This window comes from Phaenicophaeus curvirostris, chromosome 5, assembly GCF_032191515.1.
Source record: "Phaenicophaeus curvirostris isolate KB17595 chromosome 5, BPBGC_Pcur_1.0, whole genome shotgun sequence".
Classification (NCBI taxonomy): Eukaryota; Metazoa; Chordata; class Aves; order Cuculiformes; family Cuculidae; genus Phaenicophaeus; species Phaenicophaeus curvirostris.
Genome location: NC_091396.1, coordinates 16,689,951 through 16,710,508, shown reverse-complemented (window position 1 = coordinate 16,710,508; position 20,558 = coordinate 16,689,951). Strand labels below are relative to the sequence as shown.

At 42.3% G+C, this 20,558-nt stretch overlaps 1 protein-coding gene across 1 annotated transcript in view; it reads right to left on the bottom strand.

The window, feature by feature from the left end:
* PTPRJ (protein tyrosine phosphatase receptor type J) overlaps window positions 1–20,558 on the bottom strand; it is a 74,031-nt gene that overhangs the window by 25,227 nt on the left and 28,246 nt on the right. The window contains exon 2 of the mRNA XM_069857725.1: window positions 152–170. Within this exon, the coding sequence (XP_069713826.1) occupies window positions 152–170 (19 nt within the window). The remainder of the gene's footprint in view (window positions 1–151; window positions 171–20,558) is intronic.

The window sequence follows — 20,558 nt, the reverse complement described above, 5'->3', positions numbered from 1 at the left end:
AAGTTTCCATTTTCTGAATGCTATTTCTAAAGATTCTTTCCAGAAAATTTTTTTAAATGCCTAGCTGATAATGTTCAATCTTTCTTAAAAGAAATTAAGATAGTGAGAGTTATATTAAAAAAACATAATTCGGTAGCAAAGTGATACTTACAAGCAATTGCATGTCTCACCTGGAAAACAAAACAAAAAAAAAAAGAAATTAAAATGTTAAAACTACTGGGTACTCAAATAAAATAAGGAATGGTTTAATTAACACACATGGGGGATTAGTTAAAAAAAAAATTGTTACACTCCTGACTTCTCAACCTGCAAAAGAAGTACCTATAAATCTACTGACATAAAAATAACAGCAAAAATACATCAGACTAGTAGAGAAAAATCCCAAACATGCTGGTAAAATGTTGGCTACCACGTTATTGAAAAACAAGCCAACAGTTTATTTTGTCACAAAACCAGCTTGCATAACATATGCCGATTATTTTGCACATTTGAATGTAAAAACAAAACCCTCAAGATCTAAGTCAAAAGACATGTGTTCCTTCAACACCATCCCACAAAAAGTAGCAGAAACAAAGTAGGTCTTTTTTATTTATAAGATTTTTCCTTCTACCATATTGCTGTATACATTTTATTATTAGTTCCCACAAAACAATATATTGCATTTTCTGAATCAAACTCAGCATAGTCAAAGTCCAAACCACATAGTATATATTCAGAAATTTATATTATATATGTGTATGTATCTGTAAAGTATCAGCAGTTGTCATTTAACGGCAACCTGAAGCCACTCTGCTAGAAATACTGACAGGCACACCAGAATTTTGCTTTGAAAATGTTTTTTAGTCTTCCAACTTCACGATTTTATTTCCGAATAAGCCATTTCCCTCCCTCTTCGCATGCAAACTGGCCTATAAATTGTTTTCCTCATCTCCCTCCAGGTGGCAGCACAAAGTGCTCCTAAAGGAATGAATCACAGAATCATAGAATCACCAGGTTGGAAGAGACCCACCAGATCATTGAGTCCAACCATTCCTATCAAACACTAAACCATGCCCCTCAGCACCTCGTCCACCCGTGCCTTAAACACCTCCAGGGAAGGTGACTCAACCACCTCCCTGGGCAGCCTGTTCCAGTGCCCAATGACCCTTTCTGTGAAAAATTTTTTCCTAATGTCCAGCCTAAACCTCCCCTGGTGGAGCTTGAGGCCATTCCCTTTTGTCCTGTCCCCTGTCACTTGGGAGAAGAGGCCAGCACCCTCCTCTCTACAACCTCCTTTCAGGTAGTTATAGAGAGCAATGAGGTCTCCCCTCAGCCTCCTCTTCTCCAGGTTAAACAACCCCAGCTCTCTCAGCCGCTCCTCGTAAGACCTGTTCTCCAGCCCCAACCCAGATCGAGGTCTGCAGGAGAGTAAGCAGAAAACCGATTTCTTGAGGCTCCCAAGACTCGCACCCAGCTGAGGCCAACCGGCTGCAGCAGCCACTTTCTGCCATGTAACAAACAGATCACTTCAGCAATTGTACCAGAGGTTAACTACGACTACTCACCTTGCAAAGTTACACATAACAAGGCAAAACCAAGCATGCAGAGATCCATGTCCCATGGACAGGCAGGTCCCCAGCACCATGTGCACCCTTAGCAAGTTTGCGGACGACACTAAGGTCGTTGGAAGCATGGATCTGCTGGAGGGCAGGGAGGCTCTGCAAAGGGATCTGAACAGGCTGGACCGCTGGGCTGAGTCCAACAGCATGAGGTTTAACAAGGCCAAATGCAGGGTCCTGCACTTGGGGCACAACAACCCTGTACAGTGCTACAGACTAGGAGAAGTCTGTCTAGAAAGCTGCCTGGAGGAGAGGGACCTGGGGATGTTGGTTGACAGCGACTGAACAGGAGCCAGCAGTGTGTCCAGGTGGCCAAGAAGGCCAATGGCATCTTGGCTTGGATCAGAAACGGCGTGACCAGCAGGTCCAGGGAGGTTATTCTCCCTCTGTACTCGGTACTGGTGAGACCGCTCCTCGAATCCTGTGTTCAGTTCTGGGCCCCTCACCACAAGAAGGATGTTGAGGCTCTGGAGTGAGTCCAGAGAAGAGCAATGAAGCTGGTGAGGGGGCTGGAGAGCAGGTCTTATGAGGAGCGGCTGAGAGAGCTGGGGGTGTTTAGCCTGGAGAAGAGGAGGCTGAGGGGAGACCTCATTGCTCTCTACAACTACCTGAAAGGAGTTTGTGGAGAGGAGGGTGCTGGCCTCTTCTCCCAAGTGACAGGGACAGTACAAGAGGGAATGGCCTCAAGCTCCGCCAGGGGAGGTTTAGGCTGGACGTTAGGAAAAAATTTTTCACAGAAAGGGTCATTGGGCACTGGAACAGGCTGCCCAGGGAGGTGGTTGAGTCACCTTCCCTGGCGGTGTTTAAGGCACGGGTGGACGAGGTGCTAAGGGGCATGGTTTAGTGTTTGATAGGAATGGTTGGACTCGATGATCCGGTGGGTCTCTTCCAACCCGGTGATTCTATGATTCTATGTGGAGATCCACAGGCCAGGGTCTTGTGCCAGGGAGGATTGCAGCCACGGGAGGTTTCCGCCCATGCACCTCTGGTCTGGTTTTTGCCTCTGCCTGTACCCATCACGATGCCATCTCCAGCCCCAGCTGCTCTAACATCACCTGCAGAAGGACTAGTCGTTTGGCTGGACCTTATACTCCCAGAAAATCCTTAACACTGGATACATCCACACAAAGCACCAAGCCTGCTGATTGCAAAGATTGACACATTTATCTAAGCTCTTGAAATTGTCTCATTTTCTCTTTCCATTCTGTTTTCTTAGGCCATTTCTCAGCTGTTTCTACAATGCTATGAGCTAACTCAAAATAGAAAAAAAATACCACAATAACCCGATGCAAATCTTGAATCACAATCACTTGCCTCCTAGCTCTCCCTTTGCTGGTGCCACAAGCATCTCCAGCAGTTGCAGCTCCCTGTATCACAGTCATGAGGCCAAGCAGACACACCTTCAAAAAGCAGTCAGGAGATACCATTAAATTTTCTTGTTCTCTTTATGAGAGACTACAAAAATCTCTCTCCACAAAGATGAGGCACGCCAGCTGACTAGAAGCAACACAAGACGCAACCCCTTCAGCTTTACAGTAAGGAGAAATGCAGCAGAAGCAAGTTTCAAGTGGAGAGATCCCTGCGATGGTCTCGGTGCCACAAAAATTAGAGTTTGGGCACACTTCTAGGCAAAAAAGCACTTGTAAGCACCACGGAACTAACACCTGGTCTTCTCTAGAGAGCCCTACTGACAACTCACAACACATTGCTGGGGACATAGGTGTCCTGTGTACAAGCGTCAAGCTCCTCCTCAAGCTTTCTGAGTATTTGAGAGCCCAGCCAAATCACAAGGCTACCAGGAGGTGAGGAAATATTTGTCTGCACTCAGGTCAAGAGCCCTCTGTATTCTTTCACAAAGAAGCAGCTAAGGAAGAAGGAAAAAGCCACTTTTAAGGAAGGAAAACGCTACCATACAGCATTTGGAGTAGAAGTGCTAAGCTATGTGGAAACAGTTGAATGATGAGCAATAGGTGAGATTCCCTGAAAAGCAGGGCAATCCAAAAGCAAAGCTGAAAAGATGCTACGTTTAGTAAGAAAGGGAAATCACAAAAAGAAGAAAAAAACCAAACCCAAGAAATGCCATAGGATTGAATAAGTCTCAGTGACATCTGCAGCCTTACAGCAAAAGCCTGACATAATTCACAACCTTTCCTTCGGTTACTTTCCCTTCTGTAAAATTGACTAAAAATGAAGTTTCTCCTTTCCTTCTCCCCACACCTTGAGTTCAGGAGCACTGCATCCTTCCTGAGCGACAGGAACAGACATATGAGTGAGAAACAAGTATGCCACTATCAAGTCCCCGGCACACTTGCTTCCCACCTCCCCACTCCCTCCCTGCCAGCTCAAACAAGAAGCACATTGACTCCCGTTTGACCCCTAGCTACAGCCATCTGATCTAACAGGAAACTTTTACCAAGCTGCCAGAAACTTGGTTCCACTGCCCTCCGCAAGAAAATACTCAACAGATCAAGAAAGGACAGCAAAATGCAGAACACTAGACATTTCAGCTGAACAACAGGAAAGATGTGTAGGCACAAACTTATCACTGTCATCAGCTACAGCAAATGAATCTTTTTTCATACATCACACAGACACGCTTCGAGCCTGATCAAAGGCTGTAGGTTCCAGAGGAGCTAAATAATTCATGTGCACTTGTGCAAGGTCAGTCCTGCACTCCTACGTGCAGTTTATTATTGACCAGGAGCTGGCAGTGTGCAATAAATGCAGGATTTGGCTTCATCCTCCTCAAGAATACAGTGGGTCGCCTAATTGAAGAATTATTATTGTCAGTCTCACAGGTAATCTTATCAAGGACGAAATAAGATGTGCTGCAGGAAAACATCTTCAAAAATACTAAGTGATCAAGAAGCCCAAGTTCCACTGGTATTTGATAAGACTTAGACCTAGATTATTTTCAGGAGCAGAATGTAAAATGTGCCTGCTGTACACACTCACTGGGGGAGCCATGCAGGGGTCAGCAGGAGGGAACCTCGTAGTGACTCCTCTTCTGCTGGCTACATGACTTTAGATCAGTTTGGCCCTGCTGCCAAACCGTACCCTCTAATGAAGTTAGGGATCATGCACTGGAAGGAAAACTCTCATTGAAAGCATCCCACCTGCCTGTTTCCAAAACAAGTAACATGGTTTGGTTCACATGAATACAAGGTTAAGAAGCTGGCTAAATAGTCAAAATGAGCAAACAAAAAAAATCCTAACTAAAAAAAAACCCTAAGCCACAAATCCTTTCTGAGAACACTGCTTGAGGCTGCTGCTTACTGTTGGGTGCTCAGTGTGTGCCCTGTGACTCAGATGCAAAAAGCCAGGAAATTAATCACACCCTTCTCAAAGCTGTCAATCTTTCACACGTGTACCTTCAGATCTTCTCTTGTCCACCCACTCATCCTCTGAAGTTTGGAGGAGCTTCACAAAAATACCCCCAAAGCTATAACAGTATTCTCCAAATTATTTCTCATCAAACTTTCACAAAAGAAAAAGTGTAATTAAGATCATTGCCCCAGTAGCCATGGGCTTGCTTCCTTTTTTTGCCCATTATGCCCACATATCCACAACTATGGGCTGCAGGACAAGCCACCACACTGCAACCATCAACAATGGTTTTAAGACTCCAGGTTCCGCTTTACTGACATTATCACTCATCTTTGCTCAGTGGGCAAATATTAAGCAACAAAGATGCAGTAACTCAGTCACTTGCAGACCACTCTATCACATGTGATATTTCATGCTTGGAATAGGCTTGTTCAGAAAGCGTTCCCACAGAATGGTTTTATTCAAGGTCACAAAAAGTAAGTGAAAATTAAACCATGGAATGCCATTGAAAAGCCCTATGATAATGGAGGTGAGCTTGCACAGCTACTGCACCCACAAACTGAAACAGCTTTCCAATACTTGCCAGCTCTCTAGCGTTTGTAAGCCACTGTGCTATTCCAACCAGGGAGAACTTCCTGCTTCTCTAGGAACTTAAAGTCTAAATCAGCAGGGAGTAACACCTTCCTGCAGGAGACAACAAACTCAGATATAATGTTTCTTTCTCTTGCAACCCATCTCTGGGCTGTTTCACCTCATTCATTTCCACGTTATGTCCAAATTAATGAGGTCTGTAGGTTCACAGCACAGGGCAAGAAAAATGAGATCACCTGAACTGGGACATAGAACTATGTGCCTAAACCTCTATGAGCCTAATTCAAATAACATGCCTCACTTGGGCAATTTGCAGAGACTGGGGTGAAAAAATATCATATCGGAAAATAAGTTAAAATATACACACGTAATATTTTGCCCTGTTTTCTAATTTCTGCCTAAAATGTCTTAACTTCTCTGTATTTAAGGGGACAACTAAGCACAAATCTTTATACCATTACACTATCATAAAATGCAGACAAATTCACAGGCAACTAAAGTTACACCAAATAAAGAAAAGTAAATGTTTCCCCCTGTCCTTATTGGGTGAAAAGGAAAAAAGACACTGCAGATCCACTCTGAACCCCATTAACAGTCCAGTTATCTATGTCCGTGGCATTTGTGAATACTCAGCCCTCCTGTATCAGCCCTCACTACTTGAAGGAGGAAATAGTCAACAGGAGGCTAAGTCAGAAGCTAACATTTAATTATGTTATATGGTTTCATTTAAGATTGATCACTTTCTGGATTTGGTGCTAAGGGATTGGTTTGGGATTTTGGGTTTTAATTTTCAAGTGTATATTTACTCTTCTAAAATAATTTTAACTGTAACCCCCAACAGTTTTTTTGATTCAAATTAACTCTAGAGGATCTCAATAATATGACACATTCAGTCCCAAAGGAAAACTAAAAAAGGGCTGCGGTAAGTATCAGCTCCGTGTTTCCCCTCTGGTATCTTAGGCAGGCACTCACAGCCCATCCACAAAACACCATTTCACAGAATGCTTGGTTTAAGTGGGTTTATCCTGGCAGAAGAAAAACTCTAATTTTAGAAGCAGTGCACGACGTTTTTGCAAGACCTTTGGAGCCTTGTTCTTCTTTTACCCCTAAATGAACAGCTCCACTAATGAGACTGCATGGGACCAGAGGGAGATCTAGAACCTAGAAGAAATATGAGCTGATCTTTGTTATTAACTGGGTAGGGCTGGACCATCTTAGGACACCACAATGTATTAGGAAGCTATGCAAAACCCTAAAGCAGTTGACAGCAATACACAACTGTGCACAGGCTATTTTAAGCTGTTATGCAGTTTATGTGAAAGAGGAAAGACAATTTCCACTTTGCATGTATTTATATTTTACCCCTGACATTTCTAAATTCTGCCTTCCCCGAAGCCAGCTTTTCTCTAAACAGGGATCAAATATCGCTTTTTCCACTGGCTTTTATGAAAACAGATGAAGAGATTCTGGTTTGTGCAGCACCTCCAATGAACTAGAAATGTTGGGGAAGACAAAGCCATGTAAGAAATCCAAGATGAGACAACAAATGAAAATTTGTGGTGAAACATACTGGAGGAAGTTCTTCCTTCTTCTTCCAATTTTTCTCCAGATTTTACCTCTATCTGCTTCTCAGATGGCTAGCCCAGGCAGAAGGAATTTTCTATGCAACATATCCAAAATAAGGAGAAAAATATAGAATGGATCTCATCTGAATTGTACTTGTTAGATCTATTTCCCCTTTCTCAGTCCTACCTTCAAAAAAAGATTTCTCAGGTAAGTTTTCCTGAGGCGTGGCAGAGGGAAGCGATGCACCTGTCTGTGCATATACAAAACAAACAAGCAACAGAAATATCTAAGACCAAGCAGCACAGATTTTGGTAGGAAACAGGCTGACAATAGGCCCAGACACCAAAAGACTGCACCACAGCTGCTAGCTCTCTCACCACTGACCCTAAGAAAACACCGTTAGATCTCTTTCCCACACCTTCCAGATGAAACACCAGTTTAAAACTTTTCCGTGCAATCCAATAGCTGTTCTTTTCCTGATGAACTACAAGCAGTAGGTGCTGCAAACCACCTCAAGGTTCAACAGCATCCCTCCAAGCATCCTGATGAAACAACAATAGAACTTCATCCCAGAGAAAGGCTGAGAAGTTTCAATGTGTTTAAATTATTTTCGTAACCCAGTAAGTCCTACACGCAATGTCTCTTCAGAGACAATCCTGCTGAAGAAGTTTACAAAGACACCAGTGTGCATATTTGACAATGGCCATGAGTAATATTTAACACAGCTACTTAACCCGAATTGTTACCCTACTTGAGCTGCACACCATACCAACATCAGTGGAACCGCAGCTGGGTGTGTAATGAACAGTGTCTCAATCAAAAAGCCTCCCCTTTTAATATGAGTTTTCAGTTAATGCTGCCAGTCATTTTCTTTCAAAACTAAATGCATCAACTTTTATTTTATGTGAACAAGGCACATTCCTGCACGTAGCCTAACGGTGCTTTTTTTCCACTCTGAGTCATTTCTCAGGCACACCCTGGAAGAAGGAGGATACAATGAAAAAAAAGAAGAAAAACCAAAACCACTCCAGTGGCAATGACACAATGGTAAGTGTCCCCAAATCCGCAGGGTTGGCCACCCAGGCAACGTGGAAAATGCACACCAGAGCCAGCAGCTGCCTGGCCTTTGTAGCACTGTCATGAAAACGAGGGGCATTTCCTGACAGGGCCCTACTTCAGATCTGCTTAGCCAAAAGCAATCAAAATCCTAAAGTTTCTCTCTTATTACAAGCAGATTTCACTTTCCTGAGCCTGACTCTAAGCAGTCTTTGCTCAGGAAAACGTTAAAAGATTCTTTACAAGCAGAACAACATCGAGCTGGATTTGGTTTGAAAGTTTTCCAAGTAAAAAACTAGCTGTAAAGGGATTTTAAAACTTATACAAAAGCTCAAATACAACAACCAGAAAGATCACTTATGCTGAAAACAAAGACTAAATTTTTCATCTGTGACTCCCTGTCCTGGAGGCATGAGAACCATGGCCTATGAAAGCCTTCACCTTGCTCATACAGAGTTCAAAACTGTCTCACTAGACAGAAAATCCTGGTGCTGTGATAGTCTTGATGCTGGTACACGAAGGGCTTCTTGTTTCCTTCCTTACTCCTATACTTTCCTTAGGACAGTTAATCTTTTTGCCCTTACCATGGTCCTCAAAACTTCCTAATTTAAAAATTAATGAAGTGTGCAGAAGGGAGAAACCAGCCTGTGACCACTGCCTGACACAGAGCCCTCTCAGGCTAACCTTCATCTCCTCCTTCACGCTCTGTTACTGTTTATTACCATTTATTTATGCTCCTTCAGCACGTTCAGTTCTAATTCCATGTAAAATGCTCCACTGGAATCCAAATAAATTATATGTATGGCACTGCCCTTGCCCCGTAGTTGGGTAAATCTACCCAAAGGGAGGAAGAAAAGTAATCCTTCCTCACCATCCTCAAACAGCAGCTCTGGTTTGGTAATGCAGTCTCGAGACCACTAGAGGCCCCAATAAAACCATCAAACTCCAGCCCAAGTGACTAATAGCAGTGAAATATGCCTAAATTCCCATAAAAGTTGACACATTCTGGGAAGTACAAGGCTAAGGATGACCATGCTAGAGTGTAAAGTGTGAATGCAGATGTAAATGCTGGCTCAGACGCAGGTCATGGGAGCCAATGACACCACACCAAGCTGGCTAAGGCAGGCTCAGTGCATCTTCAGGCATCACAAACCTGTCACAAGGGAAGTAATTTTATATAATAAATTACTGGCTGGACCTTAACATTTCTTCACGGCACTTGTTTACTACATCTCACAGCTTCAGCTGCACTGTTTTGTATTGCACCTACGTTTTTTGATGGAACTAAAAGCAAAGTAGCAATTCATCAATTTCTTCAAAACAAATGCAAATTGCCTCATAGCAAAAAACGTGATGCAAAACCTTTTCCAACTCTAAAGTCAGTCAGAGAACTGGCTGATCTACAGGGATCAGATTATCACAAACACAAACAACTTGATTAAGTAAACAATGTTTTCCCATATGCTGTTTTCACATGCAACAGGAGGCTAAGGGGACACCCTTGCGGTTTGCCTGCAACTGACAGCCCATTTAATCCTCTAATGAATTTAAAATGTGGCAAAAGACAAATGGACTGCCAGCGTTCAAAACATGTAGTAGTACTCCTGGGAGGCAACAAAAGATCTCATTGTACTGCTCCAGTAAGTTCATCTAGGGCTTTGGTAGAGTCTCCCTTTTCCTCCTCTTTGAACAGAAGCTGAATAGAAACAGGAATGAGAATTGGCTCCAACATCATCCCATCACCACACTTGCCTCTATGAATACATTGAGGCTATATGAGAAGCTATTCACCGAAAACAACATGGGCTCTCTCTCACTTACCCGTCAACAGTCATGTCTATCAAAGGTCAACTTCATGGCCATCTGGGAGGAGCAGCTATGCTGGAAAAGGGCCGGGTGATGCAGGGTCAGAACCGGAGATCAAACCGACACTGCAGCCTGACCAGCTGCAAACTTTTTATTCCACAAAAATAACACCCATGGCTTCTTTCTCCTTCCAAGACACATGAAGGAGTTCCTGCTGATCTGTATGTTTGGCTTAGCTCTGATACAGATCAAATAGCTAGGAGGTCATTTCAAACACATATTTAAGAGGAAGATATGTTTACGTTATTTATTATGAGTCTCAAAACATGTTCATTTCAAATAAATTGCGCACTGTATCAAGTGCAGTGTTTGCTTAGCTTTGTACATCACTTGAAAAAAGAAACAGGAAGCTTTTAAGAGTCCATTTTTACCACATTTTGGTCATCGTATGCTTAGAGCAATAGCACCACAGATAAGGCTACTGAAAAAGATTACTGAAAAATACTTTTAAAATTAAATGAAAGAAAATATTCCTCAAATTTACCCAATTTCGCCCAAACTAGTTGTATTACCACTAAATGAATACCCACAACCAACAAGTTTAAAGATGAAGCAAAATTATTTCAATCAGAAATTCACCTTCCACTTGATGACGGTTCCTGCAAATTTTAAACCCACAAGATTTTAAAAAGAAAATTTCTATAAAACTCCTGTTTCTGAAGACACAGGTAGATTTTATATAGGTAGCCTTCTGTTTAACAGACCGCCTTGGCAAAATATTTTAAAAGCACTTTGAAGATTTATTAGAAATAGTGGTACACTACTAAGAATCATTGTGTCACTCGGGCCTCCACAACATTCAATAGTGTTACCCCTAATGGAAAACCAGAAAGGGACAGCAACAAGCGCAGCACCATCCTGCAAGCACTTTGGAAAGAGTCTATTGCAACTAGAGCATCAACTGTGGCTGAAAAGAAGTGAGATACCAAAAAGAACTAATACTAGCCAGGCACCAACAGTGCAGAAGAGATTGGGGGCAGGGGATGGCCTCTTCAGAATTTCTTTTCTCTACCTACATTATTAACCCATTTAGTAAATTTTTTTTATAAAAAACAGTGGGACACTTCACAATTCAAGTCTAGGGATGACCCTCAGATAACCTCAATGTATTTTAGACAAGCCTCTTAACACTTGCATACAAAATGACAGGATGAAAAAGAGTAGCAGATACTAGAATCAACTAGAACACCTCATCCCCTCGATTCATTTTTGTTGCATCTTCAACAATCCATAAACAGTTCCTTCGATTAATTATTCTTTGACTCAATCTGAAAGTCACAACATTAGATTTGATTTTGTTACACCCAGATTCAATATCTTTGAAGCATTAGATTTATTCTCTACGTCCTCAACAAACCACAAATACAGAAACTGAAAAATATCATTACTGCTTCTCTAGAAGTTTTCTAACCTTAACTTAAACTGTAGAAACAGTTATCCTGTACCACCAGAAAATGTCTTGGAATCCTAGAAGGACAAGAACTTTATGAATTAATTACATATAGGCTTATATAGATTACATATATTAAAAGATGAAACAACGTCTACAATAAAGAGCAGCAAGGGATTTCCTATTAATAGAATAAGAAATGGTAATGAAAAAATTTCCTTAACAGAGACACTTCTTCCATTCATTCCTATAATTTTCAGGGAGAAAGGAAGGACATACCCAAAGCCAGCTAAAGCACAATCACTGCTATTATTCAGTTGCTAAAAAAAATTAAAAATTAAAAAAGTATAATACAGGGAAGGTACAGATAACACTATGAAAAATAATCCTCAAGAACTGCATTAAAACATACTTAGGTCACAAATGGTATTTTCATTGATCTGTTAAAAACATACTTCTAAACAGTCTTGTCTACATGTTTAAGGCTGACAAGCACCAAAGGTCTGAACAGAAATCCCACATAAATGCATGGAACGTGCAGGTAGGGGAGAGAGATAAGAGTGGAGAGGAAGTAAATTGCATTCTAGCTGCTAAAACTTCATTATCTTGTACCTTTTAACTGATGTGGTTGTGCAGACTTCCACACTGTCTTTCCTGAACTGTTCCCTTAATGGCCTCATGCTCTTCTCTCACTTTCCAGTAAGGGTGAAACCAAGAATGATTCACAAACTGGATTCCTTTGCACCTCTCATGTCTCCAACAGAGATAGTCAAAATGTCACAGAGTTACATAATGCTGACAGAAACATGACTACCTGAAAAACAGGTTTGAATAAAGAATGCAAAACCTTTCTAAGTATGACTACCTACCAGAAAACAACAATGCATCCTCTACAGGCAATGGCTGCCTCTCCTTATCTCTAGGAGATACTGCTTTATCACTGCTTATAGTAACTACCTTACAGCAGCTCAACTGCAGAAAACAAACTAACAAGAAAAGGCACTTGAGACCAATTTGCCTTAGCGGCAGGAGGTGCCAGCAGGGTTTGACCACCCCCCAGCAGGGTTTTATCCCTTGCCTGTATGGGAGAACCCCTACCCTGTGTTTCAGCACCAGTGAGGAAGCATTTTGCAAATCCTAACTGGGAAGAGTTTTATCAAGATGAAAGACTCGGCTAAGCTGACACATGCAAATGAGACTGAAGGCATACCAAGCCAAGTCAAACTAAAGAGCACTGTTCATTACACCAAGACTGCCTGGTGCAAAGCTAAAAGACTTTTCAAATGACTGAGAAACACATCAGCTTGAATACACTAGTACAGACAAGGTCCTACTTTAGAAAGACGTCTGATCCATCACCTGATTCAAGCTATGAAAATGGAAAATGTACTCGCAGACATTTTATCTGTCAAGGGAATACCATGTATCGGGACACGTGAATCTCCAAATGCAAAAAAGAACGAAGGCAGATGTCTAGACAACCCCTAAGGGCTGAACATCTTTATAAAAACATTTTCTCCTATTCTTTTCTAGCGATGTATCCTGCCTGCATGACTCATAGCCTTTTAAAATCTACTTTTAAAACACTTTCTCCCCTGCATGTTACAGCAGATTAAGTCTATCCTGCACTTGCATGTTGTGAAGGCTGTGTTCAGAGCCTGCTTTAAATCCAAACTTTAAGATTTAGAGCCCAGCCCTGGCTCTCTCAAACACACTTACCAAAGCACATTCCTTACAAGTAAGTCAAACAAATAGAAAAGTGTTTGGATAACTACGGGGTTTCCTTTTTGTTTTAAAACAGAGGAGTGACCCACAAGTGCATGCCCCTGCACTGTTACCCAGGGAATTCAGACATAGCTGAAAAGATGAGCTCTTACACCTAAGAGGGAAGACATAGTACCACCCATTTCTCAAGATCATGGTTAAAAAAAAAATAAGACCAAACCAACAAAAACTCATCCAAAAAAGTAACTATCAACTAGAACATCTTATCAGGGAATAGCTCTAAAATCAAGGATATGTTTAGAGAAAATATTTCAAGATTAAAGCATTCTATAAGAAACAAGTAGGTAGGGTTTGGTAAGTGCCAAAAATACCCGAACAAGTTTTTGCACTGCATGTACTTGAAAAAAACATGTTTCATTATGAACTGTGAGAACATGAAGTCACCTACTTTCTTTCAAACACGGCTACCCTGGACACAGACCAGCAGTGACGATCTAAGCACAGAAGAAAACCAACACAGAAGACAGTACTTTTTGACAGACAGAAGTAGATGGCACGATTAGTCATTATGCCCAGGGATAATGCTGCACTGGAAGTCCTAAGTAAGACAATAAAAATTAAATGGGAAAGTCTCTGGTAACATCTTCCACTTTTTTGATACAAAGCTACCACTGAATATTTCCTCGTCAACTTCTCGAAAACTGAAGTTAGAGGATACGATTTATCAGCATTTAACCTTCATGTGTAAATGAAAGAAAATTAATTACACTCCTGGTGTTGTTAACTCTCACTGAATGCATTTATATTGCAGGTTTACTGAAACTGTTTCATCTGAATAATGTCTTTTCTTACCTATATTCAAATCACCCACACTGGAGACTACCGTTGAGTGAAACAATTGAAGAAGGGAGATAGTATTTTATTCTTTCTACTTTTTATCCTGATTTAACTAGACTTTCATCCTGAAAGATAACGCCAGTTTTCCTAATATCCCTCTTATCCCATTTCAACATATGCTTTATTAAGATTTCCCCAACCTCAAATATTAGGGCAGTAATTTTTTAAGTTCTTACATTGTTCTTTCACGTACCTCTCCCGTGTCATATGAACACCTCACATATGTATGAAGTCTTAGCACCTACAATATGCAGCCCATGGGGTTTCTTTCATTAATTTCACTAGTATAAAGTTTATTGCAATTCCATCAACAGAATAAATCAGAATTTATAGCAACTACTAGAAAAACAGGGTGTAAATTGTGGCTCAGTCACCTCAGACACACAACACTTGCACAGCTACGCAACCTGCAACAGACCAAAACATCATCTTCCATCTGAGCAGATCTGCAGAAGCAACCTTTCCAGTAAAGCACTTCCTCCTTTATTTCAAACACTGAACAGATGCCCAAGAGCCAGAACAGCTTTGAATAAGGATGAGTTGAAAATGACTAATCATTTCCTCTATTATTATAGAGTTTATGTTGCCTCTTAGATATCTTGTTTGTGTTACCATGTGAGCTAGTTCCTTCTACTGCAGCACCACAGCGTTTGGTGCAAAGCTCTCTTTTTAAAGCTATAGGCTTGTAAAAAAAAAAAAAAAAAAAGACAAACAAACAAACAAAAAACCTACCAAACAAAACAAAAAAACAAGCCCTCATTTGTCTGAGAGACAAGTTTGCTCATCAGCTGAACTGGATCCACACCGCTCATGACAAGCCCGAGGACTATATAACAATAAAGAAACAGGCCTAGCAGATGTTAATATTGCCGTTTCTGGATGGAACTTTTTTTCCCCCCTGTGCTGAATCATTTATTCATTAAAAAACACAGTCGCAGGGAAGACTAAACTATTCATGAATTTGGGCTGAACTTACGGAAGGGTTCACTCAAGGACAACCCCCTCCAACTTGCATGGAAACCAACACAGGAGATCGAAATGAACTATTTCAATCATGACAAAAACGTTCAAATGCTGAGCGCTAGGAATAAAAGCCAAGGCAACAAAGGGCTACATTCAGCCATAATAAGGTGAAAGCAGTGCCCAACAGCCAAATGGTTACAGCACTCAGCTGGCATGCAGTAGATTCAGGTTGAAATCTCCTCACTGCCTGGCCAAGAGACTAATCCTTCTTTACGTCGCCTTGGATTTTGGATGGGCAAGCTGAACTGGCTGCAGGACCACCCATTCACTGGCCCACGGAGGCAATGGGGAAGTGCTGAGTAGGGCCACAGCTCTCTCTCCAAAAGCCAACAGCATGGCTTAGACCTGTCCTCAACCATGTGTCCAGCTGCCCTTAAATACCTGCCACCCAAGCAGCTGCAAGGGAGACCAGAGGTCAAGTCCCAAAGAAGAAAAAGGGCTTCAACAAAAGACACACAAGGATGTGCTGCTGGCAATAAATATAGGCTGCCCTCCTTCCCCACTGCCTTCCCCCTACCTCCTTTCCCTTTGGCTCTTAGTTTTAAAATACAAACCAAACAGGCAAAAAGCCCAAGCTAAACTACTTAAACATGATGTCATCCCAAACAGTCAAATCCATTTGAAACTGGCCAAATTAGGGGTTTCTGTGTTTCTGTAAGACTTCTCCTGCCCTCTCCCCAGTATTTGGTTGAACTTTCTGCTTGAGAAACTGACTTCCACTGGCCTGGACAGGCGCACCCTCTGCTGGATAAAAAATTGGCTGGACCCAAAAAGCTGTGGTAAACAGAGGTAAATCAAGCTGGAGGACCATCACAACTTGTGTTCTCCAAGGCTCGGTGCTGGCTCCAGTTTCATTCAATATCTTTACCAAAGACTTGGATGAAGGGGTTGAATGTACCCCTAGTAAGTCGGCAAATGACACTAAGCTGGGAGGAAGTGTTAATCTACTGGAGGGTAGAGAGGCTCTACAGAGGAATCTGAACAGGCTGGATTGATGGGCTGAGGTTCAATAAGGCCAAATGCCGGGTCCTGCACTTGGGACACAACAATCCTATGCAGCACTACAGGCTTGGGGAAGAGTGGCTAGAGAGCTGACTGGCAGAGAGAGACCTGGAGGTGCTGGTCGACAGCTGACTGAACATGAGCCAGCAGTGTGCCCAGGTAGCCAAGAAGGCCAAACGCATCTTGGCTTGTATCAGAAACAGTGTGGCCAGCAGGACCAGGGAAGCGATTCTGTCCCTGTACTCTGCACTGATGGGGCCACACCTCAAATACTGTGTTCAGTTTTGAGTCCCGTACTACAAGGCATTGAGGTCCTGGAGCGTGTCCAGGGAAGAGCAACAAAGTGGGTGAAAGGGCTGGACAACAAGCCTTACGAGGAGTGGCTGAGGGAACTGGGGTTGCTTAGCCTGGAGAAGAGGAGGCTGAAAAGAGACCTTATCACTTTCTACAGCTACCTGAAAGGAGGTTGGAGAGAGGTGAGTATTTGTCTCTTCCCTCAAGTGATAGGTGGTAGGACAAGAGGGAATGGCCTTAAGCTGCACTAGGGGAGGTTCAGATTGGACATTAGGAAAATCTTCACAGAAAGGGTCACCAAGCACTGGAACAGGCTGTCCAGGAAGGTGGTCGAGTCACCACCCCTGGAAGTACTTAAAAAAACAGGTAGATGAAGTGCTTAGAGACATGATTTAGTAGTGGGCAGGTGTGATTGGACCTGATGATTTCGAAGGCCTTTTCCAACCTAGGGAGCCTGTGATTCTATGAATTGCCACTATTTTTCCCCCTACAAAATTCTAGAGGAATAAAAAGAAAAAAAAAGAAAAGTTGTTTTCCCATATCTATGCCACCAAACACAAAAATAGAGATGTAGATTTTTGGTTTTCTATTTGTTATACAAAAATATATGATCATTGCAGAACTGCATGCACTTAGGAGAGGGCGAGTCTGGGACACATTTCATTAGCACCTAGAGGCCAATAGCCCTGCGAGCAGAAAATACTGTAAAAACAACAAATAAATGTTAAAAAGAAGCACTGGGGAAAGGCATCTGTTCACACGCCAGGGTGGGGAGGCAGCAGAGTACAAACGGCAGGCATAAATTGTTCTTTTTCCTTTCTGTTTAGCTTTCTGCATAATCCCACTGAATAGCAGTAATTTGGAGAACAGCGTTAAGTTTGTCTATCAGAGGCCACTCAGTACACTCCCCTCATTCAAAAGCAGTTGGAGTACAATGGTAAGAATGTTATTCACAATTTCCTATTACTTAGGGTGGGACTAAACACTGCTCAACAAGCCTGTATATCAGATAGAGACATCTATAATACCTTCACCGAAATTAATATCCTGTGGAGGGAAGGCTCTGAATCATTTAATGCTGGTTTTGTTTATACACAAAATCAGTAAGAAGTCAGAACCAGAAGTTATCCAATTGATCAGATTTAGGGCCAGGACAATGACATGAAGTGACAACAGTGACATCAAAATGCAATGCTCTGATTAACACCAGTAAAGGCAAGTTGTTGTATGCACAGCCAAGCAGGATTCTCCAGCCCAGGGTATTTTGGGAATCTGTGTTCTGACACATGCTCTAATTGCAGCATTCCTAGTTCTCGGCATTAGGCCCAAACAGCTACTTTTATTATGTTATCTTTACCAGAGAGAAAATACTGTGTTGCAGGTATAGTTTTTAACCTAAATAGTGCTCATTCGTACATAAAGCTTCTCTTTCAGTACCCACACAGCTTTGACGAGGCATTATACCCAATTATGTACCAGCAGGGACGCTGTTAGTGATTACTCAAGAGATTGGATGTTTTCAGCTCTGTGGCTTCGGACACAAACTTGCAACCAACTAAGAATGCTGCCCCATTTACCCAAACTTGCCCATCTCTTGCATCTTTATGACTGATCTGCAAATTTACACCCCCTGATGACAATGAAAAGTAAACAGATAAATACAAAAAAGGAACCAGCTGCTAAGGTTGAGCAGAGTTTTGCATTTCTCCTGTATCAGGGCATCTGCGAACTGCTTTTCCCATCCACTACTGCAACACCTGGCCATGCTGGCAGGACCCCAGCCCCATTCCCTGGTCCAGAGCGGGTGTATCAGCAGCCGCATTGCCCAAGTGACCAGGCAGAAGCAGAGGAAAGCCTCCACCCTGCGGCATGGCTTTTTCAATCACCAGTCAGCGTGGAGACTTCTAAAAACAAGATTGAGACAATGAAAGATCTAAGTGATACGATGGAAGCCAAAACTGCCTGGGTTTCTGTGTGTGTGTGTACACACAAAGAATTAAAAGTTCCTGTCTGATAATGTCTTCCAGCACACAACTCCCAGCCAGTGTCACATGCCAGGCCAGGGCGGGGAGCTGCAGACATTCATGGCTCTAACTGGAAGGACACTTGCTGCTTGTCAGGATCAGAGTCTTAGTTCCCAATTTCCACTCTAGTAACACTTGCTGCAGAAAGAGATGGGTGCAAATTATCTGTCAACCAATCAATTAATCTATCTGTCTGTCTATTTATCTGTTTATTATTTATGGGTAAGAAAAGTTTGTATGGCTTAATTAAAATAATCAGTATTTGAGAAACGTTTTCTGCTACTGATTCTGCATTAATGTTCTGCCCAAGCAGCAAACCTCCTTTTTTTTTTTTTTTTGCAGGCACTGGGACCTCTCATTCCTTCATACTCACATACAAAAAAAAAGCTGCTTTAAAATAATAGGGGAAGAAAAAATGATGACATTTTGCATTTTTTCCCACAGTTTTTTTTCCCCCTAGCAAGAGCAAGGCTCTAAATATATAAATAGCCTGGCAAGTGTGTAGTATAAACCACACCCATCTCAGGGCCACTGCCTTAAAGGAAACTACTAATATTAAAAAAAACAGGGATGTGGAGAATGTGATAAGGCTTGTACTTGACATATTTTTGAATCTACTTTTGAAGGACACCAAGTAGCTCTCACAAAAACGCTGTATCAGGTGCTTTCACCCTGCTCCCATTTTAATTTTCATGGACAGAGACTTCCCAGCAGCATTGACAGTCCTGTTCCTTGGCTCCTCCTGAAGCCACGACAGCTTTTAATCAAGAGCAGTGGCTAACAGGGCATACACCCCGAGGTTTGGGGGAGGGTTCCCCCCCAGAAAACAAACATATAGAGTTTCAGGATGTTAAGGCAGGAGGATTCACAGAGCACATCTTTTCGCAGAACTGAGGTCCCATACCACAGCAGAGGGGCTCACTCCAGCCCAAGAGGAACACGGCTGCCCTAGCCTTCAGCTTGCTCGAGGTCTCCAGAGCAATCGAGCCAGCAGGAGCCACAATCTCCCCTTGTGCAAGCGGACACTTGACACAGAAGTTACCACATTTCCAAGTAAAAGAAAATGTGCATTGCCTGGAAATTCGCTATTTCTGTGGCACTCGTACTTATAGGAAGTTGCTAAGTAGTAAGGAAGCTTAGCAGGAAGCTGAGAAGAGGAACCAGAGCTCCGTAGGACAAACAAAAATCATAAAAGTTGTAATAATATTGCTGAGAAAGAAAAAAAAAAATCCCTTAAGGACAGGATTAAACCTTGGACTTCAGTTATAAAGTCAATTCTATGTTCAGGGGAGATGAAGAACTAATATGGAATTTCTGTCTACAGCTGAATTTTAAGCTCCTTTGTTCTGCCAGAGCCGGATATATCTACCTTTCACTGGCACTCTTCCCTCTTACTGCACAGTTTAAAGTGATGGGCGAATGCCAGCCTCCATGCCCCCTATAAAAGCAGTCAGCATTTTGCTGTGCATTGAGTGAATAACAGCAGAATAGAACAGGACTCCCCAAGAAGCCAAGACCTAGCTAGCTCCGCTGAAGCTGGAAACTACAGCCTCAGCCTGTGCTGTTCTGTGTCTGCTGAAAGCCTTTGAAGTGAATGCTTTGAAGCTGGCCAGAAGCGGCTCTGAAATGGAGAGCGAAGAGCGGGGTGGCTGGGAAGGGCGGCTGGGGGCTTTGATCCACACACAGTTGAGTCCAAATCAAGCTTGGATTCAGCAGATAAATGCATCCTTTTTAAGAGTCACCATTCCTTTTACAGGAGACTTAAATCCTAACTTATGTTGACAAGATGATCGGTGGGCCAAATTGCAATTTTTAACAAGTGCAATGAGATGTGGAAGCATACGCTCAGTTGGGTCTCTCCCACTACAGCAAATACCAGCCCTTGGAAAACCACATATCTATGATAGGACTGGACCAGGCACCAAAACTGTTCACTGCATGTATTTCTGCAGAAATGATTGAAAATTCTCCCACAGCTCCAAGTAGCAGAAATGCTGCAGGGACAAAAGGAACGCTCAATGCAGGTTTGATTTTCTCAGGGACAAGCCAGTGCGTAAACCATTTAAAACTTCCTTTTGCTGGAAACTGCCTGCAAAGGACATCGCTGATCTCCATTTTCAGTATGTAACCTGCTATCAAACAGCCTGCAGTTTTAAGGATTACAGCTTCAGACAGCAGCAATAAGACGTCTGGCTTAAA